At 43.8% G+C, this 12,592-nt stretch overlaps 1 protein-coding gene across 1 annotated transcript in view; it reads left to right on the top strand.

Moving 5' to 3' along the window:
- The first annotated feature begins 1,711 nt into the window (after window positions 1–1,711).
- RNF128 (ring finger protein 128) overlaps window positions 1,712–12,592 on the top strand; it is a 70,808-nt gene continuing 59,927 nt past the window's right edge. Inside the window, exon 1 of the mRNA XM_065410733.1 lies at window positions 1,712–2,108. Coding sequence (XP_065266805.1) covers window positions 1,712–2,108 — 397 coding nt within the window. The remainder of the gene's footprint in view (window positions 2,109–12,592) is intronic.

Here is a 12,592-nt window from a genome sequence, read left to right as displayed (position 1 = left end):
CTCGCCATCCCAGGCACACGCTTGGAGCACGGGTACCTGGAGCCGCTGCTGGATTCTGCCCTCCGTTATACATGCAGTACTTCTCCATCCCCTATTGGCTTCAAAGGGAGTTACGTAGATTTATCAGAGGGAGGGATAGCTCAGTGGTTTGAGCATTGGCCTGCTAAACCTGGGGTTGTGAGTTCAATCCTTGAGGTGGCCACTTAGGGATCTGGGGCAGACATCAGTACTTGGTCCTGCCTAGTGAAGGCAGGGGGCTGGACGCAATGACCTTTCAGGGTTCCTTCTAGTTCTAGGGGATAGGTATATCTCAATTTATTGGGGGGAGGGATAGCTCAGTGGTTTGAGCATTGGCCTGCTAAACCCAGGGTTGTGAGTTCAATCCTTGAGGGGGCCACTTAGGGATCTGGGGCAAAATCAGTACTTGGTCCTGCTAGTGAAGGCAGGGGGCTGGACTCGATGACCTTTCAAGGTCCCTTCCAGTTCTAGGAGATGGGATATCTCCATTAATTTATTATTATAATTTATTTATCTGAGGTCAGAATTGGCAGGCGAATACTCCCTGAGATTGGAACTGGAAAATGGGAACTTTGACTAGCCATAGTACTAAGAGACAAACCCTGGAGCACACCGTATTGGGAAGTGGAGTCTGATATGATAAAAAAGCAAGACACACAAAAAAAATTATAAGGTATGACAAGGATGTGAGAGAGAAATTGTGGTTTAAAGGAGGAATAAGTGATTTTTTAAAAATTGGTTCCAGTACATCTACATTGGTTGTCTGCACTGCTGCAACTAAATTGACTCCCCCCCCCCTTTTTTTTTTTTTTAAATCGATCCAGTTATACTAGTATCAGGTTTTTAATATAGACAAGCCCTGTATCTTGGACAGGCTAAGGAGAAAGGGAGAAATGCAAGACTAAGGCTATGTCTACACCTGCACTTTTGTCAGTATAACTTATATCACTCAGGGGTGTGAAAAAAACACCCCTCTTAGTGACATAAGTTTCATTGACAGAAGCACGGGTGTGGACAGCACTACGTTGGCGGGAGAGCTCTCTCCCATCTGCATAGAACAGCTACACGAGCTCGCTAGTGTAGACATGGCCTTAGGTGCATCTTGGATTAATTCTATCTCACTTAATTCTTCCACTATATAAGATTTAGAAAAGCTATGCAGACCCTCTCTTTGTTAAATCTTATTTTTAATGAGAGTCTCAGATTGTTTTGAAGCGAGCTCACTCTGTTATATCCTTGAAGGGAAGAAAATTTTCTGACCCCTTGCAAGAGGCATTTCAGACTAAATAGGAGCCTATCCTGGATGTGAATGTGGCCTGTATGAATTAAACTCTCCTCTGGCTACTGCTCAGGGGCTGATGCAACCACCTACAAAGTGCCACCAAGATACAGCTGGCAATCTGTAGAGAAAGGGAAAAAGCTGATGGACCATAAGGAGTGGCAGGAATATGGGGCCAAAGTTTACATTTACAGGCACCCATAGTAACAGTAACCAGGTGTGGGGATTTTTCCCCTGGATAAGCTAGTTGTAATAGAGCTGACGCACTGAGGACTTATATTTCTGTGGGTGGTGTCAGTTACCTACTTTGGCCTGAAATTTCAAACTCCTTAGGGAAGTGATGAACTAACAGTGGTCATTGTTAGTTGAAAATATCTATAGACATCTTAAATGTTATGCTTCAATTAATAAGCAATGAAGAAGGAGAATAAGTCCAGCTATTCCTGCCTCCTGGTTGTTGCTATTTTATTCAGAGCTGCAGAGACCGTTCCAGCCTATGTGACTCTATTCTATTTCAACAATACTAGCAACAGCACTGTGACCGAGTATTGTGAATGTGGCATGTATGGAGCAAACTCTCCTCTGGGTACGGCAACGGGGCTGGTGGGCATTCCTAAATCTGCTAACCTTCAAGCCTGTGATTCTAACACGGAGTTCACTGTCACGGAAGCGCCATGGATTGCGTTGATTGAAAGAGGCAATTGCAGATTTTCAGAAAAGATTAAACTGGCAGCCAAAAAGGGTGCTGAAGCTGTTGTGATCTACAATGCCCCAGAGAGTGGCGGTTATCCCATCCCTATGGCGCACTCTGGTGAGTACTACAATAATCAACTCTGGGAGCCTGCTAATTTCTGTCCAGTTCAATATGCCATTTCCACTGAAGGCAACCTGACATGACATGTTGAAAGTATTTTATGTGTTTATCTTTTGTTTTTGTGTTGGTTGGTTGCTACTTTTATGGAGAAGTTTTTGGGACCCAATCCCTGCAAGTCCTTACTTGCAAAACTTGGCCTTTCTTATTTACCCAAAGAGTCCCATTAAGTAAGGGTTTGTGGCACCAGGACTCTTGCATTTTGATAGATTTCACTAAGTTTGTATGCTCTCTTCTGAGGACTAACAATATGATCCAAAGCCACCCTACTCCTGGGGGAATCCTGCACCACTGCACATGCACAGAATTTATATCCTCTGCAGATTTCTTTGGTTCCGACAGAAAAATGACTTTCAGACAGGGAAGCAAAGGGAAGTCACAAGAGCGGTCATGTGACCCTCCCCAGCAGTATGTTTCGGGTGCCCAGGGCAGCCGGCAGAGAGGTAAATCACTGTGGGGTAGGAGACGGGACTGGGGAAGACCTGACTGGTGGCTCCTACCCTGTGCCGAGCTCAGCGGCTAGTACCAGCTGGGCTGGAGAGGACGGGGTTACTTCTTCACCTGCATGGCATCTGGGGCCAGGTCAGACCTATCCCCCAGATTTCTCCCCTGGCTGCAGGAAGCTCTGCAAACACCTCCCACCCCCGTGCTTCCTGCCCGCATTGCCCCTCAGCCGCAGAGGGAGGGATCTCTGTACAGGGAGCTGCTCCCCCATCCTCCCAACCCCCGTGCATCCAGACTCCCTCAGACCCAGACCCTCCCGCTGAGCCTCACCGCCCCTGCACTCAGAACCCCCCCCCCCCCAATCCCCCTGCACCTGGACCATCCTGATGAGCCACCTGCACCCAGATCCCCCCACTGAGTCTCCCGCACCCAGATTGGCCCACACAGAACCCTCTCAACCCACACCTGGATCCCCCCACATTAAGCTCCTCCACACTTGGATCCTGCCTTGCGGAGCCTGACTTGCTGAGCCTGCCTGTTCACACAGAGGGGCAGGACCCTGGGGTGTTTCTGGGGCAGGCCGGGTCCTTGCGCTGTGTCAGGGTTGGGTCAGTCTGTGTCCCAAGGGGGAGGGGGAGCTACACAGTGATCTCCCACCTCTGCAGCCAGTGGCCTGTGCTCCCCAACGCCATGCTGGAGCCTCCACATTTTTTTTGGCAAATAAAATTTGCAGAATTTTAAAATATTGTGTGCAGAATTTTAAATGTTTTGGCTCAGAATGCCCTCAGGAGTACCACCTGGATCGAATGGGAACCTTTCCATTGATTTCAGAAAGATTTGCATCAGGTCCTGTTTGTGTCTAGATTTTGTCTTCAGACACTTTTATAGATGGGATGTTTTGATAATCTAATTCATGTGAAGAATGTACTACTTCCATTAGATTGTTTCTAAGGCGTCGCTTACACGACAAACTTATGTCAGTATAATTGCGTCTCTCAGAGGTGTGGAAAATCCATACCCCGAGCGACATAGTTATGCCGACCTAACCCCCAGTGTAGACATCACTATGTCAATGGGAGGGCTTCTCCTGTCGACACAGCTACCACCTCTTGGGGAGGTGCAATACTTACACCTATGGGAGAAGTGCTCTCCTCGGCATAAGTATTGTATAGTCATCCGATAGAAGATTAATTGTATAAGTTGTTGGAAGCAAATTACATAATATACACCGTTACCTCAATATAATGCGACCCGATATAACGCGGTAAAGCAGCGCTCCGGGGGGGCGGGGCTGCGCACTCCGGTGGATCAAAGCAAGTTCAATATAATGCAGTTTCACCTATAACGCGGTAAGATTTTTTGGCTCCCGAGGACAGCGTTATATCGAGATAGAGGTTTATATTTATAGTGCAGTATATAATTCCCTTACAATCTACTAATATTATGATGGGTAGTGTTTACAGTTGGAATTTAAAATATTTTACCTAACGTGAAAATATGGCCAATTAACTGAAGATTTTCTTTTGTATTGTTAGGGGAAAGTGATTTATCTAAACAATCTAGAAAAACTGGCTGGTATTGATATCAAGGATCTCTTATGGCTTTATTTTTTATTTATTTATTTATTTATTTATTTGGAGATTGTTGACTTGTCTATCTGTAAGAAAAATATATTGTGTTTAGCTGTAGATAAGGTCTTCTGCTCAATTTCTAATGGAACAATAGAAACCCCAAGTGGCCAAATGAGCTAATTCAGATGAAGTAAAATCAAAAGCTAGATTTGCCAGCCAGAATCTCTGAAGCACTCTTTGGCCTGGTCTACACTAGGGTGGGGGGAAGAGGGGCAAGCTAAGTCGGTCTAAGTTACGCAACTTCAGCTACGAAAATAGCATAGCTGAAGTCGATATACTTAGACCTACTTACCGCAGTGTCTTCACTGCGGTAGGTCGACTGCTGACGCTCCCCCGTCGACTCCGCCTACGCTTCTCGCTCCGGTGGAGTACCAAAGTCGACGGGAGAGCACTTGGTGGTCAATTTATCGCGTCTTCACTAGCCGCGATAAATCGACACCCACTGGATCGATCGCTCCGGAGGTAAGTGTAGACATGCCCTTTGAGTGGCATTTCCATTTAAATCCATGGGGAGGTCTGAGCATGGAGCATTTCCCGGAGACAGTCCTCATTCAGATACAGTACAGTAACTCCTCACTTAAAGTCATCCCAGTTAACGTTGTCACGTTGCTGATCAATTAGGGAACATGCTCGTTTAAAGTTGTGCAATGCTCCCTTCTAACATTGTTTGGCAGCCGCCTGCTTTGTCTACTGCTTGCAGGAAGAGCAGCCCATTGCAGCTAGCTGGTGGGGGCTTGGAACCAGGGTGGACCGGCACCCCCCATATCAGCTCCCCACTCCCCTAAGTTCCCTTCGCAGCAGCTGCCCAGCAGGCTAGCAATTGCAGCTGTTCCTCCCCCCACTGCCATGTGCTGCTCCTGCCCTCTGCCTTGGAGCTGCTCCCTGAGACTCCTGCTTGCTGGGGGGGGGGGGATGAAAGGAAGAGGGGGGTTAATGTCAGGGTGTCCCCCTCCCCCCTGCTCCCTGCTTACCCCATCTTCCATAGAGCAGGGGGGACACACCAGGGCTCAGGACGGAGGGAGCTTACAGCAGCTGCGGTCTCAGCAAGCTGATCTTATCAACAAGGCAGTGTACTTAAAGGGGAAATGTGCATATCTCCCTCCATTCCTGCTGCCTTGTAGAGTGAGAGAGTTAACCCTTGAGGGCTCAGCCAATTGCTAGTTCATCATTTAGCAGTAAGGGAAATATCCCACCCGCTGACTCCTCCACCTCAACCAAGCTTCACAATCATCATCACTGTGTACCAGTATTAAATTGTTTGTTTAAAACTTATACACTGTGTGTGTGTGTGTGTGTATATATATATATATATATATATATATATATATATATATATATATATATATATATATATATATATATATATATATATATATATATATATATATATATATATATATATATATAGTCTTTTGTCTGGTGAAAAAAATTTCCCTGGAACCTAATCCTCTAATTTACATTCATTCTTATGGGGAAATTGGATTCGCTTAACATCGTTTCGCTTAAAGTCGCATTTTTCAGGAACATAACTACAACGTTAAGTGAGGAGTTACTGTACTAGTTGGGATGTAACAATCAGCACTCTGACTCTGAGCAAGAAAAAAGGAGCTGAAGTAAGATGAAGCAGAAAGCACATCCTATTTTCAGTCAAATATTTCTGGTAGTTTAAAAAAAGAGATAAAAATACAAATAAATAACAAAACAGGAAAGCAACAGAACTCTCTGAATAATATTCTCTCCGAGATCCACACAGCCCTCAGACTTCATTGCATTTACTTTTCCAGAAGACAAGTTCTGATTTTTTTTTTTTTTTTTTGGAGCATTTCTTTTCAATGAAACATAAAAAGAAGGTATATTTGGTGGTGATAATGAGGTTTATAAATCAATGTAATTTTCAAATTTAACATTAAATACAGCAAGGGCTAAGTACAATAACATCAACTTAGGAGATGCTTTTCTTTCTGTATACTTTACATCTAGTTCCTTTCCCTCGTTGTGTGTGTAGATAACATGTATTTTGAAATGAAATTAAAGAACTCCTCCTTCCAAAACAAAAATCAAAACCAAAAAGTATCCTGTGTTGTCAGTGCCCAAGACCTGTCACTGTTTGTTGGCTTGTATGAAGTGAGATGCTGCTTTCCTTCCAGTTCCCAGTGGGCAGTTATCTATTAAAAAAAAAAAAAAAAGGAAAAACCCCTTTATTGAAATGGCCAGCAATGATGAGACCTAAAGGACTGCATGGGCATGAAGGGTAATCTACTCTCTTAGCCCTCAGGTGATCTCTTCAGGTCAGCATTAAATCTTAGTGGCAGGACAGTGTGAGGAAGCTTACACTGCCCCTGTGATATGTACCTGTTCATGGATAAGTAAAGAACATCAACCTCCAAAGTAATCAATAGGATACCAACACCAAACTGTTTACAAAAATCAGCTTTCGTGATTCCTTTACTGTTACTGTGCATTGTGACTGGCCTCTGAGAAGAATTGTTTATTAGAATTACTCATTTATTTATTAGACCTCTGCTGCTGGTTTTCAGTTCCTCCTCCTCTTACATCCCACTGACTTTTCCATTAAGTTAATGGAGTTTATGGTAGACTACGTCTCCTGTGCTACAGAAAGTGCCATAGTGTATGTATGGTCTGCTGAGGGACTCACTAACTGAAACAGGTACCAGTAAAATCCTGCCCCTTGTAAAGCACTCTGAATATTTCAAAGCTAACAGATTTAAATAGGTGGGGAGGGGAAGGGGTTCCCCTCTCTGATCCATTGCCAGCTCCCGCCTGTTCCTCCTCAATTTCATTTGTCAGTGGGCATTAACGCCAGGATGACAGGGAAGAGCACATAGATGTAAAGTCAAGCCAGTACTCACTGCTGTTAAGAATGAAAAGCTTAGTAACACAAAAAGAACAGGAGTACTTCTGGCACCTTAGAGACTAACAAATTTATTTGAGCATAAGCTTTCGTGGGCTACAGCCCACTTCTTCGGATGCATAGAATGGAACATATATTGAGGGGATAGTAACACAGACAATGAGAAAGCATTTTTGCTGTCCCCAGTCTGATTACCAGACTCACTAATTGTAAAGCAGGAAATGTTGTTAGTAGTGTAGTCTTGAAATCCTACAGGCAAATTTTGTATGTGATTTGTGTAAAATTATACTAACATTCAGTTACACAGGGACTGAGCCCTAGCTTAAAAAAGCTATACAGTATGTGGGATCTCTCTCTTTTCAACACAATCCATTGAATATGTTATCTTCTGTAATAACAATTTTCAAAAATGGCTCCCTTTATGTTCTTAAATCCATACTTGGGCACCATGGGCTCAAAGCTCAAAAGGAATTAGGTGCCGAAGTCTCTATTTTAGGTGTCAGAGTCTTCGTTTCGAGACCACTGCAATCCACAAAACTCCAGCTGAAATCCTGTAGGCACCTAAACTCTGTCAGCACCTAAGGTTTTACAGTAAATGTTCCATAGGCGCCTATGTTTCTGCCTCCCTGTAGTGTCCGGATACCTATCTCCTGCCTAAGCCCCAGAATGATTCACAAATCAGCGGTAGATGGACGTTTGGCCACCTAACTCAGAAGTGTGCCTAATAAATGAACTTCACAAAACAGCTGGGGGGCAGGGGGAGGTGGACTTCCCTCATAACTTTTAGCCTATGGGTTAAGGTACTCATGTGAGATCCCCAGTTCAAGTCTCCCCTCTACCTAGGGCGAGAAGGGATTTGAACAGGGATCTGCCACGTCTCAGGTGAGTGCTCTAACCACTGGGAGATGGGGTATTCTGATGTAAGCAGTCCCTCAGTCTCTGAAGCTGTTGTACTGTGGATAAATAATGAAAGAATCATTGGAGCGTGGGAACTGTAGCCTGAGTCTCTCTCATCCTGGCTGAGTGCTCTAACCACTAGGCTATGGAGTCATTCTCATGCTTGTGCTTTGAGTAGGTGATGAGGAACATACCAGGTTTTAAGCCGGATGCTGCTACTTAAGTAAAAAAAGATAAAAGCATTTCTTTGTAAGTCGGGGCAAAATAGACTTACAAGATCATACCACTCGGCTGCAGAACAACTCCATGAAATTCAACCAGCATTAATAGTTGTTTATGGACAACACTTCTCCTGCATTGTGAACAGGGACCAGCAGAGGGTGCTAAGCTCTTGTGGTGATTATCTTTTCAGTTATTTTTACAAAGAACCTTTTCATTTTCAAAATAGAATAGGAGGCTGGAGGACACAGGTATATAGAACAGGAAATCAGATCATTTTTATTGCTCATTTCTGAAATCATTCAAATATGTACAGGCATTCTGTGTTCTGAAATATTTTGCTGTGGCAGATACATTAAGCCTCAGTCTATGAAAACTAAATGTTTTAGTGGTTAATGCGTTCCATGCTAATAAAGTAAATCACACTCTGGCAGACGTATGGTACATATTTAGCAGCAGTACATTTCCCTCAGTTCACACAGCTCGCCTAATCTACAATCGTACTTGAAAAAGTTGGTGTTGATTTTTCTCCCCCCCCCCTCAAACTTTGTATTCAGAACAGTTCTGCAGTCTCAAAGGCTAATCTCTGTTATCTCGGAAATTCAAAGAAGGCGGTTATGCTTTTTGATCCAGTGCTAGGAACTTGTGGACTTCAGTACAGTGCTAGAAACTTGTGGACTGAGTGTCTGCCATTGGACTTTTTGTTTTCTTTTGTTTTGAAGGCTAGTATAAACTTATCTTCTGATTCACTGAGTTTTCCCTTATTCTCCCCTTTCTGTAAAATACCACTATCCAATGTTCAGTGTATTGTATATGTTGCAACATGAATTGATTATCTGAGCTTTCACCATAGTAACAGCCAATTGCTGTATTCTTGTTTTGAACAGCTGCAGTTTGAACAGCTCACCCTCTAAGGGGATACAACATTCAGCCGATGGATTTACATTTTCATTAAATCCTGTTTCAGTGGAACAACCCATTGTACAAACAGGGGGCCAAATTCATCCCTGACGTCAGCAAAGTCGTATTAGGGATGAAATTTGTCCCCCTTGTCAGTGAAAATGGCATAAGTGGCCTCGTTTACAATGAAACAGCTGCTTTTTTCCATGTGGACAGCATCCCAAAGGACACAACTCATCTTCATAATCAGAGCTAAGAGCTGGTATGGCCACGTGGCAAAGCACCAAGCTAACAAGAATCCTGTGTGTTGAGAGTTTATCCCCAGATGGTCCAGAAGAGTGGCTAGCACCTGCTTCCCATGCTGTAGCATGCAGTGTGAGAGGCGGTAGGTGTGAATTAACCACCCTCCTGAGCTTCTCCTGCCGACATAGCACAGTCCACACTGGCTCTTAAGTTGGCATAAGTAATGTCGCTCGGGAGTGGCTAATTCACACCCCATGTGACATAACTTATGTCAACTTAAGCTGTAATGTAGCCATAGACTTATTCAGTGTGTCACCACTAAATACAAGATGGAACAGGTTGTATAGCATAATTAGTTAATACATATTTCAAGGGACCATTCAAGGTGAAGTGGCCCATTAACAACATCCAGGCATAGGAAGAGGGGGCCAGGAGATCGCAGGGGTGCAACAGACCCAGGGTCTGAACCATGCCCCCAAAGCTGCAGACTAAACTGAAAACAGCTTAAGAAGTGCTCCTGTCTCCAACACCCAGCTCCCAATGGGATCCAAACCCCAAATGAATCCGTTTTACTCTGTATAAAGTTTATACAAGGTAAACTCATAAATTGTCCGCCCTCTATAACACTGATAGATATGCACAGCTGTTTGCTCCCCCAGGTATTACTTACTTACTCTGGGTTAATTAATAAGCAAAAGTGATTTTATTAAGTATAAAAAGTAGGATTTAAGTGGTTCCAATTAATAACAGACAGAACAAAGTAAGTAACCAAGCAAAATAAAACAAAACACGCAAGTCTAAGCCTAATACAGCAGGAAACTGAATACAGGTAAATCTCACCCTCAGAGACGTTCCAATAAGCTTTCACAGACTAGGCTCCTTCCTAGTCTGGGCCCAATCCTTTTCAGACTAATGTTGTGGTTTATGGCCTGGGTCCAGCAATCACTCACACCCCTGTAGTTACAGTCCTTTGTCCCAGTTTCTTTCAGGCATCTTTTTGGGGTGGAGAGGCCATCTCTTGAGCCATCTGAAAACAAAATGGAGGGGCTTCCAGGGTCTTTTATATTCTCTGTCTTGTGGGCGGAAACCCCTTTGTTCTTCTGTGCAAAATCACAGCAACAAGATGGAGTTTGTAGCCACCTGAGCAAGTCACATGTCCGTGAATGATTCAGCTCTTTGCAGGCCGACACCATTGTTTACATGTTAGTTTGAACGTTCCCAGGAAAGCTCAGATGTGGATTGGCGTCTGCCAAAGTCCATTGTCAGTTAAGTGCTTCTTGATTGGGCAGTTACTCAGAATAGTCCTTTCTCAAAAAGCTGACCAAATGCTTCACTGTTGCTACTTAGAATCAAACACATTGAGATACAAGTACATAGCCAGTATTCATAACTTCAAATACAAAAATGATACACACATACAGACAGTATAATCATAACCAGCAAATTACAACCTTTCCATAGACCCCTTACTTGACTTCCTTTGTACAAGATTTGGGGCAACTATAGGATCTTGGTTGCAACAATGATCTATACGGTCACAGTTCATGTCAATAACATCACACCATGATTTTTAGTATCTAGCAAGTAATGAATTTAAGCTCTCAGGCTCATCTTCTGAAAGTGTTTAGGTTTTTTTTTTTTTTTTTTGAGAATGAGGACTGATAGGTCAGATACAGAGTGATCATTTTGTGAAAAGTGTTCACTCACCTTTGATGTTTTTGTCTTTTATTATTTTCCTGTGTGAGTTAATTTGAGAGCCTACTGATTGTCTGGTTCCACCCACATTGTTGTTGTTGGGGCATTTCACCCACTTTGCTTCTCCACCGGCAGCTCAACAAGTCCCAGAAAACTGGGACCTCCTCTCAGGACGCAGGCAGACGGAGACAGCGAGGTTCAGGTCTGGCATATGCAAGTTGATCAAACCTTGTCACCAACAGAAGACTGATCCTGAACCTAAACATCTCCAGGTTCCCATATCCCACCCTAATCCCAATGGCATTTGTTACTGTGTCCTTAATTCTTTAACACAGTAGCTACTCTGCTATCAAACCTAGGAGTCTTGTACTTAATTTGAATGAATGCTCGTGATTTTATTATGCATCAGTGAAAATGCAGTTAAGCATAAACAGTGGGGCCTGAATTCAGGTCCCACTGAAGTGAATAAGAATTTTGCCAATTGGATCAGGCTACATTCCTCTGGGACTATACTGCCAACAAAACAATATAAGCAGCGTGGCGGGGTATGTTATCTACACCTGTCCACTAGGAGCTTCCCAAGTCTTTCACTTCAGCTAATTTTGAGTTCGTTTTCCAGACCTGAAGAAGAACTCTTTGTAAGTTCAAAAGCTTGTCTCTCGCACCAACAGAAGTTGGTCCAATAAAAGATATTACCTCACCCACCTTGTCTCTCTAATATCCTGGGACCAACACAGCTGCAACCACACTGCAGATTTCAGCTATAGGTAGAAGCTGGATAGAGAAGCAGAGTTGTTTGTGAATCATTTCCCCAATAACAAGATGACCCCTATTCTGTGATGAAAACCCAGAGGACAAAGAGTTAACTTCCAATCACTGGCAAGTTTCCTCAGTCACTTATCAGTCAGTTTAACCTTTGTTATAGTGCTATCAGTCATGCTGCTGAGGTTGAAATTTGTGCTAGTTTGTACAGTCAGGGAGTTCAATAAAAATATTCAGCCCAAGTTATATGCTGGAAACATGGTGTTTAGTTTCCTGGTCTTTAAATTTAAAAAAAAAAAAGTTTTATGTTGTTGGAATAGAGGGGGAACTATTAGTCCAAGCAACCTTTTTCCCCCTTATGTCTAATTCTCAGCTACTATACTTGGTTGTCTAATCTAAGGTTTTTCTATAGCACAGGGATCGGCAACCTTTGGCACGTGGCCCGCCAGGGAAAGCCCCTGGTGGGCTGGGCCAGTTTGTTTACTTGCTGTGTGCGCAGGTTTAGCCGATCGCGGCTCCCACTGGCAGGCTGAGGGATGTGCTGGCTGCCCTTCCCACATCCCCCATTGGCCTGGGACGGTGAACCGCAGCCAGTGGCAGCTGCGATCGGCCAAACCTGCAGACGCTGCAGGTAAACAAACCGTCCCGGCCTGCCAGCGGCTTTCCCTGGTGGGCCGCGTGCCAAAGGTTGCCAATCCCTGCTATAACACATATCACTGTGCCATCAAAGCATGGTGTAGAGATTGGGCCTGATCTAAAAC

Source organism: Emys orbicularis, chromosome 9 (assembly GCF_028017835.1).
Source record: "Emys orbicularis isolate rEmyOrb1 chromosome 9, rEmyOrb1.hap1, whole genome shotgun sequence".
Taxonomy (NCBI): domain Eukaryota; kingdom Metazoa; phylum Chordata; order Testudines; family Emydidae; genus Emys; species Emys orbicularis.
This window is presented reverse-complemented; position numbering and strand designations above follow the sequence as displayed.